This window comes from Salvia splendens, chromosome 8 (genome assembly GCF_004379255.2).
Source record: "Salvia splendens isolate huo1 chromosome 8, SspV2, whole genome shotgun sequence".
NCBI classification, from domain to species: domain Eukaryota; kingdom Viridiplantae; phylum Streptophyta; class Magnoliopsida; order Lamiales; family Lamiaceae; genus Salvia; species Salvia splendens.
Window position 1 is genome coordinate 2,976,863 of NC_056039.1, and position 25,318 is coordinate 3,002,180.

General features: G+C 33.0%; 4 protein-coding genes across 5 annotated transcripts; 3 read left to right on the forward strand and 1 right to left on the reverse strand.

Moving 5' to 3' along the window:
- Positions 1–1,430: 1,430 nt before the first annotated feature.
- Positions 1,431–5,540, forward strand: LOC121745324. 2 transcript variants are annotated; one of them, XM_042139185.1, is made up of 6 exons: positions 1,431–1,697; positions 2,154–2,488; positions 2,581–3,341; positions 3,423–3,512; positions 4,334–5,038; positions 5,153–5,540. In XM_042139185.1, exons 2-6 carry the CDS (start codon positions 2,407–2,409, stop codon positions 5,276–5,278), a joined length of 1,764 nt encoding a protein of 587 aa, XP_041995119.1. In that variant the 5' UTR covers positions 1,431–1,697; positions 2,154–2,406; the 3' UTR covers positions 5,279–5,540. The 2 variants fall into 2 exon arrangements, with proteins under 2 accessions (XP_041995119.1, XP_041995118.1); XM_042139184.1 differs by having other exon boundaries at positions 1,431–2,488.
- Positions 5,541–11,392: 5,852 nt separating this feature from the next.
- Positions 11,393–13,850, forward strand: LOC121743549 (probable WRKY transcription factor 9). The gene is made up of 5 exons (XM_042136875.1): positions 11,393–11,637; positions 11,723–11,860; positions 11,977–12,276; positions 12,358–12,471; positions 13,021–13,850. Exons 1-5 carry the CDS (start codon positions 11,443–11,445, stop codon positions 13,678–13,680), a joined length of 1,407 nt encoding a protein of 468 aa, XP_041992809.1. The 5' UTR covers positions 11,393–11,442; the 3' UTR covers positions 13,681–13,850.
- A 1,663-nt stretch (positions 13,851–15,513) lies between these two features.
- LOC121744850 (60S ribosomal protein L3-1-like) lies at positions 15,514–17,941 on the reverse strand. Its single transcript, XM_042138521.1, has 6 exons — positions 17,814–17,941; positions 17,347–17,447; positions 17,022–17,132; positions 16,523–16,827; positions 16,025–16,434; positions 15,514–15,929 (listed from the first exon to the last, which is right to left on the reverse strand). The coding sequence occupies exons 2-6, from the start codon at positions 17,429–17,431 to the stop codon at positions 15,671–15,673; spliced, it is 1,170 nt and encodes a 389-aa protein (XP_041994455.1). The 5' UTR covers positions 17,432–17,447; positions 17,814–17,941; the 3' UTR covers positions 15,514–15,670.
- A 79-nt stretch (positions 17,942–18,020) lies between these two features.
- Positions 18,021–20,929, forward strand: LOC121743345 (COP9 signalosome complex subunit 8-like). Its single transcript, XM_042136630.1, has 6 exons — positions 18,021–18,146; positions 19,021–19,181; positions 19,273–19,352; positions 19,494–19,675; positions 20,329–20,436; positions 20,532–20,929. The coding sequence occupies exons 2-6, from the start codon at positions 19,098–19,100 to the stop codon at positions 20,669–20,671; spliced, it is 594 nt and encodes a 197-aa protein (XP_041992564.1). The 5' UTR covers positions 18,021–18,146; positions 19,021–19,097; the 3' UTR covers positions 20,672–20,929.
- The last annotated feature ends 4,389 nt before the right edge of the window (positions 20,930–25,318 follow it).

Here is a 25,318-nt window from a genome sequence, read left to right on the forward strand (position 1 = left end):
TGTAGCTCGGTTGATTTAAATCATATCCATCCAATCCATCTATCCTATGATTGTGATTTGCTTTGTGTATAACACTAAAGGGATGTAAGGACCTTAATGCTCCCCTATATATAAATATTATAATAATATAGTATAATTATGATAATTTTAATTATAGTTATTTATTATACCGTAATTAAGTATAATTTATAATTTTAAATTAATTTTAATACATTGTAATTATCAATAATAATAATAATAATAACAATAATAATAGTAATAATAAACCTTTCTCATATTGTATTAAATATGTAAGAATCCTAAAACTGGGAAAAAGAATACCTAAGAAAATTTAGGATTTAGAATCCTGGAAAATTGTCTCAGGATTCTGATTACTTTCCCAGTTTGATTAAAAACTGAAACAAACACATGGTTTTAAAATTTAAGAAATTAGATTACTTTTCCAAATAGAATTCTGACAATCAAACATGACTTAAATAATACTTCCTCCATTCCGCCATAAGTAAGACGTTAGTTATGTGGACACATATTGATAATTCGCGCGCAATTATCTCTCACTGATTATAGGGTTTGCAATCTTAATTAAGAATTTTTATGGGCACGAGATTCCTTCCCATTTCTTTTCTTTCTATTGTTTGAAGATTTTATGTAAGAAAGGATTTTAAGAAATAAACTTCGTAGTAAAAGTTTTGCCATCTCCGGCGATCTTCAACAATATGTTCGTCCGTAATTCAAGAGGTGTATTTAATGAATAATAGTAAAATAATTTATCTGATATTACTAAAAAAAAAAATTAACTAACCAATATAATCATAAATTCATTTTCAACATGATACACCAATTGTGTCGTTGTGATGAATCCAACCATTTCAAAGTCACCATTGTTTTGTTGTTGGTGTTTTCAAAGCCATGATATTTAAAAATGCCACCAAATTATCCAAATGTGATTATAATTATATACAGGTTGGCTTTAGATACAAAGTTAGGACCAGGATAGTTGTCCAATACAATTTATTCTTAACATTATACAAATAATATACTAATAAATCCACTACTACTGTATTATTTATATTCATACAAATATACAATGATATATGTGATATTATCTTTATTAATTAAGAAGTTCATGAAATTTGATAAAAACACTGGAAGATTAAATTCATGTCTTCCACGTATTTTTATTCTCGAGATGTCACAATATCTCTAAATATGGTGAGTGGATAAAATTGAAGATCTCCGATATTATAACACGAAATTCATATTCAAATATCAATAAAATGTAATTTTAAATTAATAAATTCTTGACACCTTAAAAACCAATAAAGCAAATATTATAAATATTTTATGAATACTTAATTATATAAAATTGTGTAGAAAATAAGAGAAAAAATAGGGGGTATAAACTGACATTCATAACAATTAGCAAGAAACACTCAACTTCCTCAAAATACCAACGCATATAAACATACAAAAATCTCTTTCGTCAAATTTCCACAGATTTAATCTCTTCGAATCCATCACACATTGATGCGCAGTTAGAATAAGAGCGATAAATTAGGCGTTACTTGTTTTCTTTCTCTAGGAATTCAATTAATCGATTAACATAAATTTTTTTACAGACTCTGAAACGACATACGATGACTCAGGCGGCGGCGAGTGTAGGGTTTTCATCAATCTAAAATCCAACAATTTTGAGGGTATAGATTTCCAGTTTCTCAATTCCAATCTAGAAAAATCCGCCTCAGTCTATATTTGTAGTCATTGATATACATATATATACAAGGACTGTTTCTGATTTTTTTTTGCGTGTTGCGGGATTGCTCAAACCCTAGGGATTATTTTGTGTTCAATTGCTGGATGGAATTTAGGGTATAGGTTTGATCATCTGAGGGATTGGGGTTAGATTTAGTGCGTTTTGTTAATTTACTTGATGCTGTGATGGTTGGATGATGTTGGCTTGAATATTTTTCAGTGTCAAAGCCTTTATAAGCTGTTACTGAAGCCTTTTCTGCAGTGGAGAGGTGTATAAGTTTGTTTTTTTCTGACTGATTGAGTGAAACAGCTCTTGGTTGACTAGATATTGGATAGAGAAAAGGCTGAGTTCCCCGTATTGTGCGTTTGGGATTTAATTGAGTACACCTGTGTCCTTGCAGATTAAATTCATGATTTTTTGAATTCCTTGTTGGAATTCTTGCTGATGTGTACTGGAGAAGGCAATTAGGGTAGTTAGGTGGAGATTAATCAAAAGGGAATTTAAGGTGAAGGGAATTTATTAGCATAGAGTTTAGTCCTAACTTTTTGACGATGGCCTTTTGATTTTTGTGCGGGAGTTGAAGCCTGGCATAACTGGCTGTGGGATCGAAATTGGAGGTGTAGTCATTACGTAAGTAATGTTTAGTGCTAGTTATGGAAAAAGGTGAACCCACTTTTATACCAGAATGGTTGAAAAATGCAAGTCCAAATGGTGCCAGCTCGGTATCAAATTCAGGTAATATCTTTGTTTTTAAGGTGATCTATTTTATCGAACATTTCAAGTCCTGTCCTTTTTTTTGAGTTTCTGATGATGTTTTTGTCGTTTAGATGATCAAACCTCATTGAAGATTGCAAGAAATAAGTCATCTGTGAATAGTAATGGTCGTGATTTTGGACGATCTTTTAGTTCTGACAGAACTACCTCTTCATATTTTCGCCGAAGTTCTAGTAGTAATGGTTCTGGTCATCTGGGGCCTCATAGTGGTTTTGGAAAGCAACATAATAGGGATTGGGCGAGGAGTGCATATCATTTTCGTGATAGAGAAAACTCAATCATGGGAGACCGGTGGCGGCGGGACTCATCAGATAGATCAGGAGCCACCTTGTTAAGTACATATGAGAGGGATGGGTTCAGGCGTTCTCATTCAATGGTTTCTGGAAACAATGTAGATACATGGCACAGGAAGGCTATAACTGATTCAAGCACTAGTTTTGGAACTAAAGCCAATGGCTTAGTTGAAAAGAGCAGTTCCATGGCTGGGGTGAATAAAACATTTATTGAAAAAGATTTCCCATCATTGGCTGAAGAAAGAACAGTTGTGCCTGAGGTTGGAAGAGTCCCGTCACCTAGTTTGTGTTCTGCAATTCAGGGCTTACCTTTAGGCTCCTCAACTGTTGTCAGTGGAGAGAAATGGACTTCGGCTTTGGCTGAAGTTCCTGTTCTAGTTGGAAGCCATAGTAATTGCATCTCTCCCGTGCGGCAGGAAGCTACACCAAGTTCTACATTTGTATCTTTGGGCTCAAGCACCAGTCGCAATATGGCAGAAGCAGTAGCTCAGGCTCCTAATCGTGGTCAAACTACTCCATCGGTGGGTTGAATGTCTTTATATTATAGAAATTTTTGTGTATATTTGCTCATAAGATGATACCCAAATGTTATTCCTGTGCAGTTATCTGTGGAAACTCAGAGACTTGAAGAACTCGCTATCAAACAAGCTAAACAATTAATTCCTGTGATGCCGTCAACACCTAAATCTTTGGTGAGACATTTATGAGATGATCTGCCTTTTATTGTTAATGTTCTTGTTCAGGATTGTCCAGAGGCCAGAATCAAAGTTAGATCTTCATAACAAATAGAGGCTCCTACCTGCATGATTTTAAATATTGAATATATCATATGTAAAGTATTATCTTGTGGATGCATATATGTGGTGCTCCTTTTTTAAGTATGAGGTCTATTGCTTACTCTCTCTATTGGTTATGTCCAATGGCTAAATTTGTATTTTACTGAAAATCAAGGTATTAGCTATGGAGAGACTGATAGTTGAGATATTATATAGAGTTCAAGAATGATAAATAGAGCCTGTTTTATGGAATTAATGATGATTTTTGAATGCATATAATGGTTTCATGTCTTCATGACAACTTTGTTTTATTTAGTTTTGAATCTTATTTTATCAAAGTATTTAGTCAAGTGGCTAATGTTGCGACAGTTGAAATTGCATATTCTAAAAGAGGGAATGTCCAATATTTTTCTTCCACTTCTCTAATAATGTGTGTTGGAGACTGGTGAGAATGTTTGTACCAATTGTTTAACTGTTTGAGCCCCTGATTTGAAGACTATTGTTTGTGGTAGGGATGAATTGGACACTGTCCATTGTTTGTATCATTTGCCACCATACTTGTTGATTACCATTTGTATCATTTGCCACCATACTTGTTGATTTTTCCATGATTTGAGCCAAATTGCAAAAATTTGTTACTACGAGTTTTACTTCATTGAATATGATTTGTTTGAAAATATTACTTCCTGATTATTGATGTCAAATTGTCAGTTGTAACTAAGCTGTAATATGCACAGGCCTGGAGTTCTTCAGATAAACAGAAACATAAGGTGGTTGGGCCTGTGAAGGGTGATGTTTTAAAAGCATCAAATGCAGGGAAGCTCCACGTTCTCAAGCCAGTGCATGAAAAGAATGGCACTGCTCCTGCTACGAAGGATGCCTTGGGCCCAACAAGAAGTAGCAAACTTGTGAGCTCTACACTTGCTGCTACAGTTGTTTCTGGATCCACAGTAACTAGGGGCTCAACAAACGACCCAGTCCATGCCCGCAAGCCTGTATTTACTGTGCTGGAGAAGAAACCGACTTCCCAAGCTCAGAGCCGAAATGCATTTTTCAACTCAGTAAGGAAGAAATCTGTGGAGGATTCTTCTTCTACTGCTGATTCGCCAACAGCAAACACCTCATCCTTGCAGGAGATTAGTACTGAAATTTCACCATCCCCTTCAGATAAGTCTGATATGGAGGTTATGAGTGCTAATGCTTCTCAGGCAGGTGAAACTTCCTTAGATGTAAGCTCGGGTGGGGGTAATTTGTCTGAGATCACAGGTGACAGAGAGGAAAATGGCGATACTTGTCATGTGCACCCTAGCTTGGACCTTATATTCCCAGTTGAGAAAGAGACTGCACTCTTACGTTCTTTGGGATGGGAGGAAAATGCTGATGATGATGAGGGTGGTCTTACTGAAGAAGAAATCAGTGCTTTCATAAAAGATATCACCAAGGTATTCGATTCCTCTGAAATGAAGTTATATATTCATCCTCCAAGTATACTGAATATTTTTATGCCTTACTACTTGTATCTGTTACTGATATAATTGTTACTTCTTTGTGAACAGCACATCAGTTCAAATCCATCCTTCAAAATCTTGAAAGTAACACTGCCAAAAACCTTTCTGTTTAACTCGCATATTGGGGGCATTTCTGCTGGAATGAGTTCTTCCGACACTAAGCTGGAATATTGAGGTGCTGGTTTCTACTTAGATCTATGTTTTGTGAAGGGCCCTTTTTCTTTCTTGTTTCGATTGTGGAAAAGATAGAAGATACGGTTCTGGCACCACGAAGGTTTGTAGTTTTGGTGTTTCATGGAAGCGGGATAGGAATAATCTACTGATGATTACTTCTAGTGACCATTGCTCTTTCATAAGGTCAACTTATATGTTATTTCTTTTGTTTGGGGAAGAAAATGAATCGTCTCCAGTTTAATACATTTTCTTCATTTTCTCATGGTTTTTGATTATATATTTTTTAATTTTGCTTATAACTCGTCAGCAGTCAGCAGCTTCCTCTGCTTAAGCATGGAGTTTCTAATCCAAATGATTGTTCAAAGTATATAACTGCTCAGAAATTATTTAGCCCATTTCCACTGTTTATATATAATTTTTTCTGTGAGATATTGATTGAACTATGATAATCTTTTACATAAATTGTATTGTAATGCAATAATATTGATAAACTTCTCATTTCAAGACTTTGGCCGACCACAAAGTTTGATATAGTCATTAGTCAATTTGTAAATTATACTCGTACATATTAACACATGTATATAATTCGTTAATTAGTATGTCATGTTTTTTAATTGTTAAATATAACATTAAAGTGAGAAAATCTTGTCCCAAATTCTTAAATATGAAAAAAATAGTAAGAGCTTAAGTCCCTTATAGGGGTGAGCTTTCGGGTTTCGGTTCGGTTTTTTTACCTAAACCGAACTAAAACCGAAAATCGAATTTAATTCAAAACCCAAATCAAACCGAACTTGAAAAACCGAAAAACTGAAAATCAAACTTCAAAAAACCGAACAAAACCAAAAAAACCAAAATTCTAAAAAAAATGAAAAACCGAAAAAAATATATAGAGTATATATAATATATTTTATTTGATATGTACTAATAGAATATGTATATATATATAATATAAAATTACTAGAATTTATATAATGCATATTATATAAAATATATTAAATGCACATATATATGATATAATATAGTATTAAATTAATGGAATAAATATATATAATATTATATTTAAAACATAATTCGGTTTTTCGGATTTTTTTTCCGCCCGAAACGAAACGAACCAAAAAACTGAAAATACCGAACCGAATTTCAAAATTTTGTTTTGTTAGGTTCGAATATTCAGTTTGCGGTTTTTTTCCTCACCCGTAGTCCCTTATATTTCTTTACTAATTCTGTATACACTCATGAGTCAAGACTAATTCACGTGATATTGTCCCATGATTCAGTATCAGACTATATCTAATTAAGAACAACTTTTGTAACTTATTCATATGATCTAATCCATCAAATCGAACACTAACCTAGACGATACCACATCGTTGGTGAATCATACTCCCTCTGTCCCAAAGAATATGCACTTGGGTTCGGCACGAGTTTTAATGCAAAATTGGAAAAGTAAGAGAGAGATGGAGAGAAAAAGTAATTAAAGTATTGTTAGTAGAGAATGAGTCCCACCTCATTAGAGTGAAAAGAGTTTTCAAAATTGAAAAATGCATATTCTTGTGGGACGAACTAAAAATGAAAGAGTGCATATTCTTATAAGACAGAGGGAGTATTAACATGCCCACATTGATTATATATCTAAATATATGCAACTGCAAATTACTTCCCCCGTCCCAATTTAGGAGTCTCATTTGAGTTCGACACGAATTTTAAAAACTGTAAAGAAAAGTTTGTGAAAATAGATAGTGAAATGTGAGCCATACTTTTATAAATTAGTAGTTTATAATAAAATGTGAGTGGAAAAATATTAGTAGCATATGAAGTTAATTACCATTTATGGAATATCCCAATCGATACTCCTAAAATGGGACACCAAAAAATGGTAAACCGAGACTCCTAAAGTGGGATAAATGGAGTATTTCATAGAACTAAGGTGACTTAGTTAGGTGGTAGAGGTAAGTTAGGTCTTTGGCCAAAGCTAACAACAAAAGGCTTTACCGCAATTTTCAACTTAGCATTATGGACCTCTCTCACAATAGGCTCATATTTAAATTTATGACGATCTTAGATTTAATTAAGACTGTTGTTAACCATTTAATCAAGGACTAATTACAGTTATCATCTGTTTCAACGTATAATTACCAATAAACCCCAAAAATATCAATTAAACAGTATGTGTAGATTTTATGTCAGGTTGATTTAATTTTTGTGGAATAATTAAAGCCACTTCCTGTTAACAAAATTCAACCAAAAAACTCAAAATCTTCGAGCTTCTATTACTAAGAAGAAAAACTCGAACCCTAGTGTCATTATTACTATAGAAATTTTTGAATACTAAGAATCTAAGATCGGTATAGAGTAGTTCAATATAGTTTTCTTTGTATTGATCTTGTACTACTACTAATTATTGTTTGTTACATATATATTGATATCCACAATATTTTATAATGGAAATATATATTTAAACTATATATTCATTACATAATATTATAGACTATAGCTTGATTAAATCTATGGGATTACTGGAATGCGTCAACCGTTGATTGGTAGTAATGTTACTACTCCAATAGTCCAATAGAAGTTAGATTTCTTTTTTGTCTCATTCTTTTTAGAGAAAATAAATCTAGATGCCATCATTCAATTGATCAAATTGTTTTGACTACTCAATCTTTCTAACATTGTTTAAGAAGTTTATAAATACTACTACTACACGTATGGCTATGCAGTTAGATATTTTCGTTGACCATCTATCCTTTTTGTATAAACCATGATAAATCATTTCATTAAATTGAAATCATATAATTAATTAACTAATGACTATAAAAGAAAAATTCCAAGTAAAATCCACATAATTTTGTGACGAGAAAACGGGTATCCCAGTTATTCGATATGGGTAGCCGGACCTGATCAATCAAGTAACTGAAAACCCGAAATTTGGAAATTTTTTTATATCAACTTTTGTTTTGACGAATTCTTCTAATTTTTATTAAGTTGAATTTTCCATAAACATTTTATGATTTGATCAAAGTAAAATATAAAATTTTACTATTATATGCTCCCTCCGTCCGTCATTAGGAGTGTCATTTCTTGACGACACGAGTTTTAAGAAATGTTAAGAAAAGTGGGTGGAAAAAGTTAATGGAATAGGGGTCCCACTTGTATATATTAGTTTTAAATGAAATGCGAGTGGAATGAGTTGGTGGAAGGTGGTACCCTATCACCATTTATGGTACTCCTATTCACGGACGGACTAAAATGGAAAAACGGGACTCCTATTCGCGGACGGAGGGAGTACTACAGTAATATTTTTATGGGAGAAATAATCAGAGATTATTGAAATATTTGGAGTTAATAAAAAATTACATTTAGAACATGTTTGAAATTGCCCTTACTCGTCCCAAAAAACCTAATATTTAAAAATCTAGTATACCAGGTACTTGGGTAATATCCAATCTCGCGCCCGAACCTGTATTGCGGGTATTGGGTAACCAATACCCGAAAGTTATCGGGTCATGTATACCCGATACCTAATTATCCATTTTCCACCCCTACCAAAAATGATGTCTTTGGCATGTACATCATAAATATTTCTCTTTATTTTACTTGTGATCAATCGAAGATATAAATCTGCAATTAGAAGGCCTAATTAGAGTCCAACAACTTACCACGATATACATACTAGAGGGTAGGTTAGGAGGTCAAGTATGAGGAAATTAAAGTCTAATTCAACTCTTTGGTCTAATAATCTTTTTCTTATTCTTTCATTGTTATCATCCCAAACCTTACAAATAGTGACATTACTTTAATAGAACGTCGATTTACCTTTGATTTCGTGGCTGCAAATTCATTATTGCTTTTGAAAAAAGTATGATTTCAATCAAGTAGTAGCCTAGTAGGGCGTGTTAGTTCATGCCAACTTAATGAGTTGTAAGTAAACCCAATTAATTCAGCAAGATTTAGATAAGTAATAATATAGGTCTTAAATTCTTAATTAACTATCAAAACACTTCGACATTTAAAACTAGACCTGCATGATTTTTGAATATTTAATTTTCATACTATACAAAATTACTACTCAAATTCTGGTAAATTCATACATAATTTTGAATATGATTATTGATTCTTTAATTAATTCGAGAACTAGGTTTTGGGTCCAATTGGATTGGGATGGGATCACTATTATTCGAAATATACACTTTCAAGATTTAATAAAATTGAGATGTGATTTATAAAGAAGACGAGACCCCATATTAAAAATTGGAACCTCGGTCAAACAGATCGAATCGAAACTAATTTCTACATATTATAATCAAATAGTTAATGAATCGATGTTTAAAGTTCAATTTAATGCAACGATCCCTAAATCACTCAAATATTATTAAATAATAATGCAGCTTCCACAAAAAACTATGTGCTATTTTTTATATAGTTTGACGGTTAATTAAATTTTAAATAATTGGAAAATCAAGTTGAAAGAATTAGTGGAACAGACACTTGCTTTACACAAGTCAACGCTGCACTTTTAAGTCAATCCGTAAACTTAACTAATCAGATCTAGCCACGTGTCTATGGTATTTACTAAATTCTAGTTGATTTTTTTTCATTTTTTAATGAATAAATACTACTACCAATTATTTGTTCAATTTTTTGATGCAACTAAAATCAAATAATTAAAAGTAATATTATAAGTGGAAAATCAATTCCATTTTAACACTTTTAATGATTTTGGCGTCGTCACTTTCCATCAATACTGGATAGATTAATATATTACATAGTCATAACAAATATTAATAAATTAATTCGATAATGATAATCAGTCTTTTTTTTCTATAAAACAATTTATATAATACAGTAATGATTTCCTATGAAATTTGGTTACAAGTTTTCAATAATAGAATTTTCTTTGTACAGTATTATTCATTGATTAAAATAAGCAATATAAGTAAATTAATAAGTCTCAATTGTGATTAATCATAGACTAATTTCAAGATCTACATATGCATTTATAACTCTAGCGTGAAGAAAGAAGCATGCAATAAATTAAATTTAAATTGAGCGAATGTGAGAAGCTAATCGAATTTAATTAATTAATCAAGTTGAAATCATTCAGAAGTGATGGAGAAGTTGATGAATATAATATGTATAAAATATATTTGGGACGTTGAGAATTTCAACAAGAAAGAGTGGAAATTGGAAAGAGGTTGGAGGGTCTTCTAGTTGACTATTTCCAGATCTGATCCAAATTATTCTGTTTATACTATATATATAGGATTTCTTACTCGTCTTATATTAATGTGTCATACACAATTTTTATATTTACATAATATCCAAATCTCATTTTCAAATTTTTACACAATTTTTAAATTTTTTATTTAATAAAGACGTTTCTTTTTAGTACTAAATGTTTAAGTAAAAGAGAAATTAAGAGAAAATAAATACTAGATAGAAGTATTTTTTTTTTCACAAATAAAAATGACTCTATTATGATAAAATGTGCTAAAAAATTATGACTCTATTAAAACGGAACAGTAGGAGTATATCAATATTTTCAAGAGGATAAGAAGAATCTATATTGAGAATATTAATTTTTTTAAAAAAAACTTATCATTAAATCTTACTTTAGGTTGACTTCAAATTAATCGTATTCAAATCATGTGAAATTAATTGAACTTCACTACAATTTGCAATTTTCTCACAAGACTAATTTTTCAACGATTTTATAATAGTTCTATTTAATAAGATGATCTGTATCAAGAATGTTATATAAAAAGGAAATTTTCATTTAAGCCAATTTGTGAGTTGCAAACCACAGTTGTGCGTCGAAAAAATTCCAACTTCCAAATTTTTAGTACAAGTACGGTTTAATTTGCAAGATTTCAACGTTATTGAATAGACCAGAATCAAACTGAAATTATGATAATTTTCCCTTTCTTAAAAATTGGACACTTATAATTTGGCTTCACCTAAATAGGGGGACGTTTTATTGATTACTATAGTAATTAACAAGAAAAAAGATTAAAGTAAAAAATTAGATGCGTCTTAATTGCATTTTCTAATTATTCTAATTATTCATCACTACTACTTAACGACGAGCTAATTAACTTCTGCGCCTCAAAAGCAGCACCATTATCTAGAGAGAGAAACTCCATAAATCCTTCCTCATCATCTCCATGTCAAGAGAAGAAGGAGAAGAAGGTATCAGTGCCGCAGCAATGGAACCTGATCTCTCGCTCAAGCTCGACGCACAGCAACAGCAGCAGCAACAACAGCAAAACAAACTCGACGAATCTCCATCGTCAAATACTCAAACACCTGGTGATCGCGCTCCAGATCAAAATTCCGATCAAGGATCCAACACGCAAGAGGTATAACCGTGAAATCGATCGATCGAGAGAGAAATGAAATCATGTTGTTATGTGAACTAATTTAACAGTGTGGAATTCAATCCAGCTCACAGCTCTGCAGATGAAGATGAATCGCGTGAAAGAGGAGAACAAACAGTTGCGAAACGCAGTGGAGAAGACTATGAAGGAATACACTGATCTGCAGACGAAATTCTCTATGATTCAGCAAAATAGCGGAAACAAGGTGAATTGAAACACGATTTGTAGCGAGAAATCAATTCATGTTTTTTTACTGTATTTAATAATAACTTTTTTTTTTCTCTCGAAAATCGCTCTCTTAATTCATTCAAATTGATTTAGGATCCCGATATGTTTAATTCGGTGAACGGGAATCACAAAAACGACGACGTTCGGAGATCGCCGTCGGAGGAGGAGGAGGGTTCGGGAAACGACGGACTGTGGCTGTCTCTGCGGGTGGCGAGCAGTTGCAGTGAGGGCGGCGATGTGGCGGAGAAAAGGGAGGAGGCTATGACGGCTTTCAAGCTAGCTCAAAATCAGATGCATAGCAATAACATGACGGGAATTATGAATCATACTATCAATTCTCCACCAAATAAACGAGCTAGGGTTTCTGTCAGGGCAAGATGTGATTCAGCTACGGTTAGTTCACTTTTTTTTTTCTTTTTCTTATCATTAATCGAATATTAATGAGTTGAAATTGATTTCATATGAATTGATCAGATGAGTGACGGATGTCAATGGAGAAAATATGGCCAGAAGATTGCTAAAGGAAACCCTTGCCCTCGAGCCTACTATCGTTGCACTGTAGCTCCAGCATGCCCAGTGAGAAAACAGGTATAATTTTCACCATTAAATATCACATTTTTTAAAATTCCGGAATGTGTGCTATTACATCTTCTATTTCATTTTTATCAGTATAATTTAAGTTAGTAAATTTTACATTACATCTTATTTTATTATGTTATATTGAGATTTTATACATCATTTGATAGTTTGTTAATGCTACTAGTGTAGCATGGCATGCACCATTATATCAATTTGATGAAATGATATTAATGTCATTATTATTTTCATTGTGGTTAAGCTCTTAGTATGAATTAACATGAATGAACATCAAGGCCTTAAACAAACTTTACTGAGGCTTCATTAATTAATTATTCTATTCATAATTAAAGATTATAAGAATGATAATATTGTTGTTGGTTTTACAACTTCGATGAGGATTGTTTGATTTTGAACTATTTGTGATCACTTGTAATAAGATCAAACTTATGAGCTATATTAGATACACTAATTGTGTTCAGTTGAGTTAATTGTTTAAATTACTATAGCACATTGATTATAACTATGTGTAATTAATACGTTAAATTATCTTACAAGCAGGTCCAAAGATGTTTAGAGGACAAATCTATACTGATCACAACGTATGAAGGCACACACAACCATCCCCTTCCAGTAGGTGCAACCGCAATGGCGTCAACAACATCAGCAATGTCGCCATACATGATGTTCGACGCGAACAATCCCCTCCACAACTCCGAACTACTCCACCCAACCTCAAACCAACAACATTCCCTTTATTACAACAACATTAATAGCCCTCTAGTCATAAATCCCGCTTCTCCATTCATACCAAACCTAAGGCCTATAAACCCTAATTACTATGACCCCACAAAGGGCATTGTTTTGGACCTCACCAACAACAATCCTTGCTCTTCAAACTCCATGGCCCAATTAGGGTATTCTTTGATCCCTAAACCCCCAAACTTCAATGGAGAAACACTTGCTAACCACCTTTTCCCTCGCCCCAATGGGCTGTTACAAGACCAAGATCGAGGGGATTTGGACAAAACAACGTCGTTGTCCGAAAATGTGAGTGCAATAACTTCTGATCCTAAGTTTAGGGTTGCTGTTGCAGCTGCAATTTCCTCACTCATAAATAAAGAGAGCCAAACAGTCCCTAAAGATGGGGAGAGCGGTGGGGATAAAAGTTGGATTCTTGAATCAAGTAGTAACCCTATCCATCAATCACCAACTGAATAATTTATACGAATTTTATATATTAAATTAAATACATTAATGTATTTATTTCTGCAGAATTAATTAATGTAAATTTAGCTGACAGATTTTATCTATATTTTTGTAGTAATTGATTTTATCTCAATCTGGAGGATTTGATTACATTATACTATAATGAACATTAAATTCTGTTATGTCTTTCTGGGATTTATAATATTTCTGTGAGCTGGAGGTTCCATGTGAAGCCTTGACTGTTGTAAAAATCAAGAAATTGTTTAAGAACTTGGTCCATATTTTTCTTGTTAATTTTCCTAGAAATTTGGATCTGATCCTAATTTTAATTTCTGATACTTTTAATGTCACTTTACTTGGAACATGAGTAGGGATGAATTATCTTGCACATTCATCATTTTTAATTTCGCAATTTTCCATCTTGCTTTTGATCTTTTCTTTTTTCTAGAATTATACATGAAACATACTCCATATAATAGTAATTAATTACGATGTTGATTTATAATATAAGAGCTATATATTTTTCTAAAATATTAGGTGGGCAATTTCAAAGGAAAGTAATTACCCTATATATGCGCTGCTCAATTTGCTAATTAATGCGACGTCCTTTGATATATTAGCAGTAACACGTAATTAATTAAAGACGTGTTAATAATGGTTCAATAGTGTTAATACACAATTAGTATACACTAGTAGCTAGTGGACTTAGAGAGCGTTTTAGCAATTTAGTAAGCGGTTTAAAACCACTTTGGATCTCCAATTCCACTCCTACTCCACCTATTCACAACAAAATAAAATAATATTATAATTTTAATAAGTGATGGTGAATTATTTTATTTTGATATGAGTGTGGAGTAGGAGATCCGCTCCGGTTTAAAACAATCAATAAAGATATTTAAAAGCTTATTACAAACACATCATGACACCTGCATAATATCCAAGAATTAAAAAAAATAAGTAAGCAAAACAGAGTATTTGATACTATTAAAATGAAACAAATTAATAAAAAATTTATAGTTCTTCAGGTTTAATCATTGTAATAAAAACTTCGTCAATATTTGAATTTTGTTTAAGCTCGATAATCTGTAAACTGAAACCTTATCAAGAAGTAGCGATTTCGAAAACAGTCGTTCTGTAACAAGATTGTTATTAGTATTATTTTGATTGTAAAAACTGGTACTATTTGATACTTCCTCAGTTTCACTAATCACAACACATTTAGTTTTCATGGAGTTTAAGAACTAAAGTAAACAAACTATTAATACTATTAATCTAGATACTAGATTTGGGCCTGAACTTTCGTAGCCCAATCTAGCATGTATCGTTTGGTCAGCCCAATTAATATTTAAAGAGGACCATACGAATTTAATTTATTACTATTAAATAAATTTGTGCCATGAGTTTTGTGCTTATTCAAAACAAAGTAAGGATGCCTGAAGTGATGCCCTCGCCAATTCGCAGAGTACTTTGAGTTTTATTATTTCAACTTATGTACCATGTAAATATTTCATACTTATATCAAGATAAAATATCATACTACTATATGTTTCCATATAATAAGTGCAAACATTTTTCCTAAGATGTATGCATCAAGTTTCATCGATTGATTTGCCCTTGTGCCAAATACGAGTATGCATGTCTACCTCAATATATGGTAAAGAAATATATTGATAATTTAGGGGGGTACAATATATTAGTAGTAAAATTGTAATAGAAGATAATTTTAACTAAGTACTAGTAGTAATTAACAATAATATAGTATTTAACTTTTAAATGATTAATTGAGGCAAACTAGATATATAAATTTCTTGAAATGTAGCATGGCTAAAGTAACACAGTAACACATAAACGAAAACAAAACATCACTTGAAAAGATTTGAGATCACAAACAATGTCGCAAAACAGAAATTTTTAAGACAACAAAAGTTGTTGCAAATGTAGACAACTAGCAAAACTGTCTCAGTAAAAGAAACTAAGAACTTGGATTCCTCCAAGATACTTCTTAGGCCTTGACCCGGTTGTAGTACTTCTGCTTCTCTGAGGTAGTCTGGAATCGTCCATGTCCAAACTTGGATGAGGTATCAATAAACTTGAGCTTGATGTCTTCCAGTGCAACACGAGAAGTCTGTTTCAGGAGGGATTGACGAAGGGTAACGACCCTCTTCTTGGGACCAACAACTCCACCCTTGATCATCAGGTAATCATCCTTCACCAAACCATAGTGAGGGAAGCCACCCATTGGAGTCACATCCTTCTCAGTCCTGCATAAATCCAGTTTCGAACAAAGATTGGCTACAAATCACTTATATTCAAATCACATTCTCTCTCATTTAAAAGAATATAAATATCAAATTACCTGTCATACTCAGTACTGGCAGTGTGCTCTTCAGTTCCTGCCTTACCGAGCTTGTAGACCTTCTTGTTCAATTCAGTTCGGTGATGGTAACCATTCTGACCAGCCCTAGCAACAGTGAAGGAAACTCTAGCCGGATGCCAAGCACCAATACAAGCAACCTTGCGCAGACCCCTATGGGTTTTGCGGGGAAGACGGGTGACACCCCAACGAGTGACAACACCTTCGTATCCCTTACCCTTCGTCACACCAATGATGTCAAGCATCTCATCCTTCTGGAATACAGCATCCACAGGGACCTGCTTCTCGAAGAAGCCATAAGCAAAGTCTACCTTCTGAGCAATGGTCCCACCATTAACCTGAATCTCCATCAAGTGTGCCTTCTTTTGTTTCAGCCCCTTCATCTTTCTAATCTGCAGAGTGCAAACATCAAGTAAGTACAAGATTAAGTCATAAAAACTTCATACTGAATTTCAAAAGTTGAGGGAGCTTGAGACAGGCCTGAGTGTGAGCCAAAACACGGATGACACAAGAGTACTTCTTCAGTTTCTCCAGTTGTGCCTGGATGTCCTTCTTACCCTCATCAGTCTCCAATTTCTTGGAGTACTTGGAGAAGGCCTTCTTCTTAGACTTGCACCAGTTCTTGTAGAACCTCCTCCTGATCTCCTCACTGAGATGCTGAGCCCAGACTGTGTTCAGGCAGCGAAGACCACGTGGAGTCTTGACATACCCAACAACTCCAACAATAACCATGGGAGGTGTTTCAATGATGGTAACAGCTTCACATGTCTCCTTCTTGTGGAGCTCTGCATAATCATTATCAAATTAGTCAAGATATTGGATTTTAAACGACTTGTAGTGTAAAACAGTGAAAGCAATTGACAATGGATTGATACAGCTTGTGTAGTTCACAGCACGTAAATCTACAGATTTAGCTGATTAACAGTTCATATAAAGAAAAATACAAAATAAAGGAAATCCAAATGCAAGATGTATATACTTGATCCAGGTTTCTCCACATCGCGGACAATGTGGGTCATTCCAGCCTTGTATCCCAAGAAAGCGGTTAGCCTACACGGCTTGGTTGGGTCATCCTTGGGGAAAGCCTTCACTGCAATTTCAAAGAAAATTCAATGAAAATCATATTTTGGACAAAGAAAAACTAGATTCACAGAAAACGTCATATATTATTAAATACATTATACAATACACATTCAGCAAATCACCAAATGGATAAGGGTGAGGTAAGGCATTTTTAAATGTAAGCAATACCGATTCACAAATCGTATGTATCTAATGAACGATAACCATAAGAAATGACATACCCTTTCCCTTATGGCGAGCAGCCCTCTTCCTTGGCAGGAAACCGAGGGAACCGTGCCTTGGGTGCTCAAACTTCCTGTGCGACATTTTTCGCTTCTTTTACCTGAAAAAGGGACAAATCATTCAGATTCAAAAAACAGTTCAGCTAACATTCATCCAGTTCTTATAAATACAAAGCATTTACAACCATACCTGCTCAATTTATAACTTCTTTTATTAAATCAAACAATCGTGTTTTATTTCGAGAATTAAGCATCGTGATTCAATCCAAACCTCTTGAAAAAATACAGAACATAAAATTAATTGAGCAAATGGATAGATTGCATCGCTCAAAATTATTAAAAAACGTTTCTTTCAATTTTTACTAGAAGTGTAAACTGCATATCAGAAATCTGCGTCAAAATCATCATGAAAATGTAAAGAACAATATGCAAATCCTTGAGAGAGAATAGAAGCATGTGAATAGTACCTTAATGCTGCTGCTGCTACTGCTGCTGCTGCGATAGAGAGTGAGGCTCAGCCCTAAGCTAAAACCCTAATTCGATGGTATCTCTCTATTTATAGGCAGGTTAATTGTTTTTCAGCACAGTAAGTTGGGCTTGGATTATTTGTTAATGGGCCAGATATAAATTGGTCTCGGTTTAATTTAAGCCCAGTATTTTTATTTTTGTTAATACTTTTTTACCGAATAGAAAAATAAAAGAAAAGGAAAAAGGCTTTCTTCATCTCCTTCCTCCCATTTTATTTGAAGATTCAATTTTGAGAATCAAGCCCTTCTAACCTTCGATTTTTGCAATCAGAGGTAAGAACTCTGTTCTTCGTTATGCAAACTCACGTCATATGCTTAGTATTAAGGAAAATTGAATGAAATTTCAGTGTTTGGGGAGAGAGGGAAGGGGGGGGGGGTCGAAACCTACCCTTTTTTTTAAATACTTGATGAGTTGTGGTGTTCTTCTGAATTGGAGTGAGAATTGGTCCCAATGGATGAATTATGCATGAATAGGAAATAAAATCAAACTTTGTAGTGAGATTTGGGGATTACCGAAATATTTACTGGTGTTTAGGTTGGGATTTTGTTCATATGCTTGAATCTGTCCAGATTGATTTCTCTCTTATCTTCCTCTCTCAATACTCTGCAACTTCCGGTGAATTCTCCGGTCAAGTTCCGGTGCCTTCCTCGGTGGCTGTTCAGACCCCAGCCGCCCTAGTCTGCACCATTTTAGTGCATGGAATTAAAGCTTTATGTTGAATATATGGGGACCTAAAATTTAGAAGAGTCCTATTACTTTAACTGATTTGATTGCAATTGATCTGATATGTGTTAGAGAGTAGTTGAATTTGTTAGGGTTGTAGCAAATTGAGAAATTTGAATGGAGTATATGATAGACAGTAAGCACTAATCAATTAAGTATCATCATCAGTATGGGTAATTTGAGCTTCTAGCAGTTGAAATAAGAGTCTTGTTTTTGTTTTAGGGACGACGTCCCAACTTTCATTGAGAAATTTCATCTAACTGGTTGCGTTTTGATTGATATGCGATTTCACTGTCACGCAGTCTGCAATTCAATGAATGTCTTCGTCAAAACTCTACTAAGAAATTTTAGATCCAATTCAAGGAACACAACAATATACTCATATTATCCTATCAAATTAAATTTCTTTAAACAAATCAACAGGCGTCACCACCACACCGGAGTGAGAGAAAGAGAGGGAGAGAGCTCCACCACCACCTGTTGTAGTGCCGCCGCCATCAATGGATTTCTCTGCTCTGAATGAAGCACTGGCGTTCAAGTCCTATGATAAGGTCGCAAACATATGTGACAGTCTCATGTTCCAGGTAATTTACAAGCATACACTATTCCGCCCTCCTATTTCCTGCTGCAAACCCTAACTTTCTCTCACTATCTATATCTTTTTACTGATAACAGGCTGCATCTGAGGGCGTCTCCTTTCAGGAAGAGTGGCCTTATGCCATTCATCTCATCGGCCACATCTACGTCAATGACATGTAATTTTCTTTCCCTGGTTAAATTTTTTAGATTTTGCAGACAAATTTCTTGTGATTATATTGTTTCTGTTAGATTACGTTAATTTGGTTGCTGTGGTATGTCGGTGATTGTGACTGATTTTGCTATTTGAACTGTTACAGCAATAGCGCAAGGTTCTTGTGGAAGAAGATACCATTGGCAGTGAAAGAGAGCCAGCCGGAAGTATCAGCCGCATGGAAAATTGGGCAGAGGCTGTGGATCAAGGATTACGCCAGTGTTCATGAGGCAATTCGTGAGTTTATCTGGAGTCCACAGTGTCAGGGAATCATGGCAGCTTTCTCAGGTGAGTCTGTACGTGTTAACTGCTGTTAAAATCAGTTAACTAAATACTATTCGTGTTCTCAGCTGCATGTCTTAGTAAATAATCTAGTGCGTTGTGTTGGGCCTTTTTGGTGATTCCATTGACTCATCATGGTACACAGTAGCACTGATATAGATTTACCAGAAACTTATGTGAATTGGTTTTAAAGTTGGAATGTCTTCTAGCTTTACTACTGGATTTTTTCGTCAACTTGATTGCTTTCTAGTGTCCTTTTCTGTGTTGGACAATGGTAAAATGAGTATGGCTCTCAAACTTCTCAAGGAAATGGGTTGCTAAGGCCAATATAATGAGCCATTGGCTGGCCTTAAATAACTAGCACAACCTAGCAAACGGGATAATGAACTCATATACCTCGTTGGATGACACTATATGAACCTACTTGTAGTTTTGATCGTCTTTGTCATGATTTATATGTATATACAGAATGCACAATGCAAGGGGACTTTTCCTTGTGAATAAACAGAGACTTCAATCTCTCACTCTTCGTTGATTCATTTACTAGTGTAGAGGAGGTTTTAAAGGGCGCTTGGCACATTTTGTATGGTTTTGATGCTGCATCAACTATGATTGCGGAAACATACATTGTATTAATGCCTGTGTTTAAATTATTGCAGAAATATACACCAAAAGGATGTTTGAACTGCTACAGTCAGCTTATTCAACAATAAGCATTCAAGATACTGCTCTTTTTCTCGGAATGAATGAGGACAACACAAAAAATTGTAAGCTCCATTCCTCGCTCGGGCAATCTCATGTCTAAGTTGCTGTTCACGAGGTGTTCTTTTGTTAATAGTGGGTGATTGCTCTCTATTTGCAGATGTAGTGCAACACGGCTGGACTGTGGACCCCGCATCCAGGATGCTCACCGTGAAGAAGCAGGCCGTTGTGACCAAACAGAAACTGGATCATAGTAAATTACAGCGGCTGACTGAGTATGTCTTTCACCTCGAGCACTGATGTTCATTTGGTTATTCACATCAATGGAGCTTGAGCTGTTCATATGTCTTCCTTTTTATCGACATAGATGTTTTAGGATCTCTTCCATTTATCTATGACTAGTCGATCCTCTCGTTATTACATATACTTTCTCCGTCCAAAAATAAGAGTACTACTTTTTGTACTGAGTTTTGAGAAATGTGTGTCGAAAATTTCAGTACAATGTTGCAACGAGGTATTATCTTGTCTAACGTACAGAACATCACCTACCTATACTAATTTTTAGATACCTACATATACTAATTTTTAGATAAGGTATCACAAATTAATCCTAATAATCTTTTCAAGGGTAATTATATTTGCCCAATCTAATGACTATTGGTTGAATTAGTTGTAAAGATAATCTAAAATGTGTATTTTAACTATAATCCAACTATATATACATAACATAACACTTATATATATACAATATCATCAGTTCATTACAATATGCAAGTGGTATTATAATAGATTAAAATAAATCTTGTTTGGCAATAAAGAATCCTGAATATAATTTGTCGTTTCATTTTCTTGTAGAAATGTACCCTCCAAATTAAATAAGTGGGCCTAATTAAAAAGTGCAATCGAGATGAAGAACGTGATCAATGTGAATTTTATATGGAACCAAAAACTCACCCAACACATACTATAAACGTGGGGAACAAAGACTATTTATTAATTTGATCATCGTTCCATATAATCAATTATTTGATTGATCAAGTAACAACTTTTACGCCAAACCCATAAAATTAAATATAAAAAAAAAAACAGAAACGATCAAGATGCTAAAACGGAACAAGGCTACCAATTTAGTTACAATTTTGAATTACATTTTTATTTTTTGCATTTAACTAAGGAAAGTTTATGTATATTTTGTTATTTTATAGTGTAATTATTCTTATAAGTGAATAAGGATTTGTAATAGAGAAATTTATATAACATGATCTTATTCAAATGCAAGTGAGTCCACTGAGTACCAGACTACTAATCTTTTTATGAGTAGATAGTTCAAATATAACAATTACTGTATATTAGAAATTTATACATTTATGGAGGTGTTCGGTTTGCAAGATTATATCATATGATTAAATTTGTACGTATATTTGGTTTATGAGATTGAATCTCATGACTTAAACCTAGATAAATAGTCATGTGATAATTAGTCATAGTCAATTCTCTCCTACTAAATAATCTCACAACTTAATTTTAGATTATATTTTGCTACTATTTTATATAAGAAATCGAACAACATTTATACTAGTACAGTAGGAAGACTATTTTATTTTTATTCCTAGCTAGCTACTCATTCATTTTGAAATGATAACTAATTAGTCATTTAATTTGTTGACTCTATCATTATTGCATTGCCCTAATCCCAAGTCATTTAATTATAAAGAATATAGTATTTTTTTAAAAATAATCATTATTGACCATGGATATTTTTGGGGGACATAATGGTCATTTGACAGCAACGAAGTTGGAATAACAATTCTAGATTTCTAGGTCTCAACTTCTTGACTTAAACACAACGCTAAGGAAGTACGATTGTGGGCCCAACAGGTGGCTTTTTTACCAATATAGCCCCAGAGGAATAAAAGTAATTCGAATTATTAGGGTTTTGAGAATTACTATGATATTACAAGGTCGGATTTACTTAGATGATTTGCTGCACATTTGAGTACAAAATAATTAATCAAGAGTCACCATACAAATAAATGTGCAGGTAACTAAGGATTAATATTGATCTATCCGATTTCCAATTGCATTGACTATATTTATGAAATATTTGTAATTTTCACACACAAATATATATATATATATATATATACATATATATAGGGTTTTGATCTATGCAAAACTAGATTTAAATACAGAAACGCAGAACAATATCATAATTAGGTCACTTTTAGGTCATAATTAGGTAATTTTTAGGTCATGCTAACAAAGCATGACCTAAAACGATCTTAGCATGACATTAAACCCAAATATTATAATATGACCTAAAATTGCTTAATTATGACCTTCCGTGTTTTTGGTTAATTATTAACCATTAGATCATCTAATCCTAGGGCCAAGATTTGGTCTGCATTTCTGGATTTAAACACATACTTATTTTGATCATCTCCCTATATATATATATATATATATATATATATATATATATATATATATATATATATATATATATATATAGGAAAATGATCAATACAAAACTTGATCTCAATACAAAATCCAGACCAAATCCTGACCATGAGATTTGGCAATCCAATGGTCAATAATTAAACAAAAACACGGAGGGTCATTGTAAAACAATTTTAGGTCATATTATAAACTTTGGGTTTGAGGTCATGTTAAGATCATTTCATGTCATCCTTACTATAATGACGTAAAAATAAGCTTACAATGACCTAAAATGACTTTTGTATGCTTGGTTCTGCATTTTTGTATTAAGAATGGTTTTGCATGGATCAAAACCATATATATATATATATATATATATATATATATATATATATATGCATTAACTATATTCTATATAGATGAAACATTTGTAGTTTTCACACACAAAGAAATGGCACATGCGACAATGAGTTGTATATATTGGACTGTTGTCATGCGATACACAAATTAAAAATTTACGTTTTTAGGAAATTATTCAGAAGGGGACCATAAAACAACAATAAATAAATAAAACAACATTTATATTTGAACCAACCATATATTAACTTAATGATATAAACTAATTACATTATGTAATGATTCATTGGGCAATATACATGCGATTTCAGTCGGGGTCGGCTGGGGTGAATGACCTCACCGTCAACCATGAGTGACATCGTAAAACTCCATTAATCAGTCCCAATTCATGGTAGTCACTACCAATCCCATTGTAGCTATGTGTCCTACCCAACCCTTCTTGTAATATATTTTGATTGAATTTAAAATTTTTAAAGAATTTATGATGGTCATATATATTAATGTTTATACCAAATAATATGAGATCATGTGATCAATTGAATGTCAAGAATTTTTAATGGTCACTTTTTACGTTAGTTAGAGCTACGAAACAATATGAGAAGTTAAATTCCGACCCTACAAGTTCTATTTCTTGCATGTCACTGATTTTCACGTTCTATGTATTGCACGCCGACGTAACACTTGCGAAATTACACGATAGTTGTCTATTCGAATACTTGTCATAGTCTCACAACTAAGATGCGTGTTTCAACCTATACCTAATCTATATATCCCATGAGGTTTTCTCACAATATTTTTGTAGGCTAACCCAACATATCAATATGTGTTCATCAATGTTTCAATTCAAATGTGCTACTATAAGTTTATTCAAAAATCGTGTTGAAGACAAAGAAGGTGGAGTTTGGAAATAACTAAACTGAATAGTCCCACAATGAATTGTCAAACCTTGCCTAAATTAAATCTTAATCACCAATATATTGTATAGTATAATAGAATTTGGTTGGATATGCTATCCCATCAATGCAAGTACAATACCAAAATTAAAATGTAATGGAAAGGGACCCTCCATTAATCATAGTTTAATGGAATTTGATACAGCATATTATGGGATTTGACAAGTGGAATCACACAACAAATACTAAATCTAGTAAGATATTCAATCATAGACAAAATGTCAGGTTGGATTTATTCGATTACTCGATCAAAAATCTTCTCATGCTTAAAATATAGTTTATCCAAAACAAAATCTCCTATAAGAAATAAAATTATAAATGGAAGTTTCTAGCAAATGATCATAAATGAAACGCCTCAATTATTTAATTCTCCATTAAAAGCGTGTGTGTACCTTTTAATATTCGTTATCATCTTTTAGCCGTGTACGATGATTTTCAAGGGAGAATATTGTCATTTATTGTAATAAAAATACATATATTTATAGTATTTCATTCCACCGAATTAATTCATTTAGAATTTTGGATTTAATAGGTGAACTTGATGAAATAAAGTATTTTATTTTATAACTATAAGGAGAGCGTGTTTGGCGACTAATTGGCTAATTAATTTGTAACAATTAAGAAATTATTCATCTATATGGCTTACAAGATTATAGTTTTTTATTTGGAACATAACTTATGTCAGCTAGCGATAATAAATAAAAATTGTAATTACAATTACTAAAATAAGATATTATATTGTACAGTGCTGCAAATTTCCTAAATTAAATCGTATGGTCATAAAGAAAGTCTTGCTTGCCCCACTTTTATAAAAAAAAATATAGATGTTTCTAAAATCTTATTTAGATTGCAATATCATGTATATGAGTGGAATAGGGTTTTTTAAATCTCAATATTGATCACATATAATATACTCATATGTAGTAGGAGTATTCAATATTTCTTTATCATTATCATTAATTCAAATCTCAAAATAACTAAATAAATAAAATATATAGCCCATCAAATAAAATGCATTTTAACAAGTGGAAACCAACCTACGTTAAGAATTTGATGTTTTTATGTCTCATCAATTTGATCAAGAACTTAGAAAAACATTAAGAGTGGCACAATGATATAATAGTAGAGTGTTATTATCATAACCTTGCTTTTTCATATACATTATTAATGCTTATTTTCATTTCAATACTTTTTGTAT

Coding starts and splice junctions, on each gene's coding strand:
- LOC121743345 (XM_042136630.1), top strand. CDS start 19,098: ATGGATTTCTCTGCTCTGAATGAAGCACTGGCGTTCAAGTCCTATGAT. Junction 19,353..19,493: donor CACATCTACGTCAATGACAT/GTAATTTTCTTT, acceptor GAACTGTTACAG/CAATAGCGCAAGGTTCTTGT. Junction 20,437..20,531: donor TGAGGACAACACAAAAAATT/GTAAGCTCCATT, acceptor CTCTATTTGCAG/ATGTAGTGCAACACGGCTGG.
- LOC121745324 (XM_042139184.1), top strand. CDS start 2,407: ATGGAAAAAGGTGAACCCACTTTTATACCAGAATGGTTGAAAAATGCA. Junction 2,489..2,580: donor CAGCTCGGTATCAAATTCAG/GTAATATCTTTG, acceptor TTTGTCGTTTAG/ATGATCAAACCTCATTGAAG. Junction 5,039..5,152: donor TCATAAAAGATATCACCAAG/GTATTCGATTCC, acceptor CTTTGTGAACAG/CACATCAGTTCAAATCCATC.
- LOC121743549 (XM_042136875.1), top strand. CDS start 11,443: ATGTCAAGAGAAGAAGGAGAAGAAGGTATCAGTGCCGCAGCAATGGAA. Junction 12,277..12,357: donor CAAGATGTGATTCAGCTACG/GTTAGTTCACTT, acceptor TGAATTGATCAG/ATGAGTGACGGATGTCAATG. Junction 12,472..13,020: donor CATGCCCAGTGAGAAAACAG/GTATAATTTTCA, acceptor TCTTACAAGCAG/GTCCAAAGATGTTTAGAGGA.
- LOC121744850 (XM_042138521.1), bottom strand. CDS start 17,431: ATGTCGCACAGGAAGTTTGAGCACCCAAGGCACGGTTCCCTCGGTTTC. Junction 16,828..17,021: donor TGTGGAGAAACCTGGATCAA/GTATATACATCT, acceptor ATGATTATGCAG/AGCTCCACAAGAAGGAGACA. Junction 16,435..16,522: donor GTGTTTTGGCTCACACTCAG/GCCTGTCTCAAG, acceptor TGCACTCTGCAG/ATTAGAAAGATGAAGGGGCT.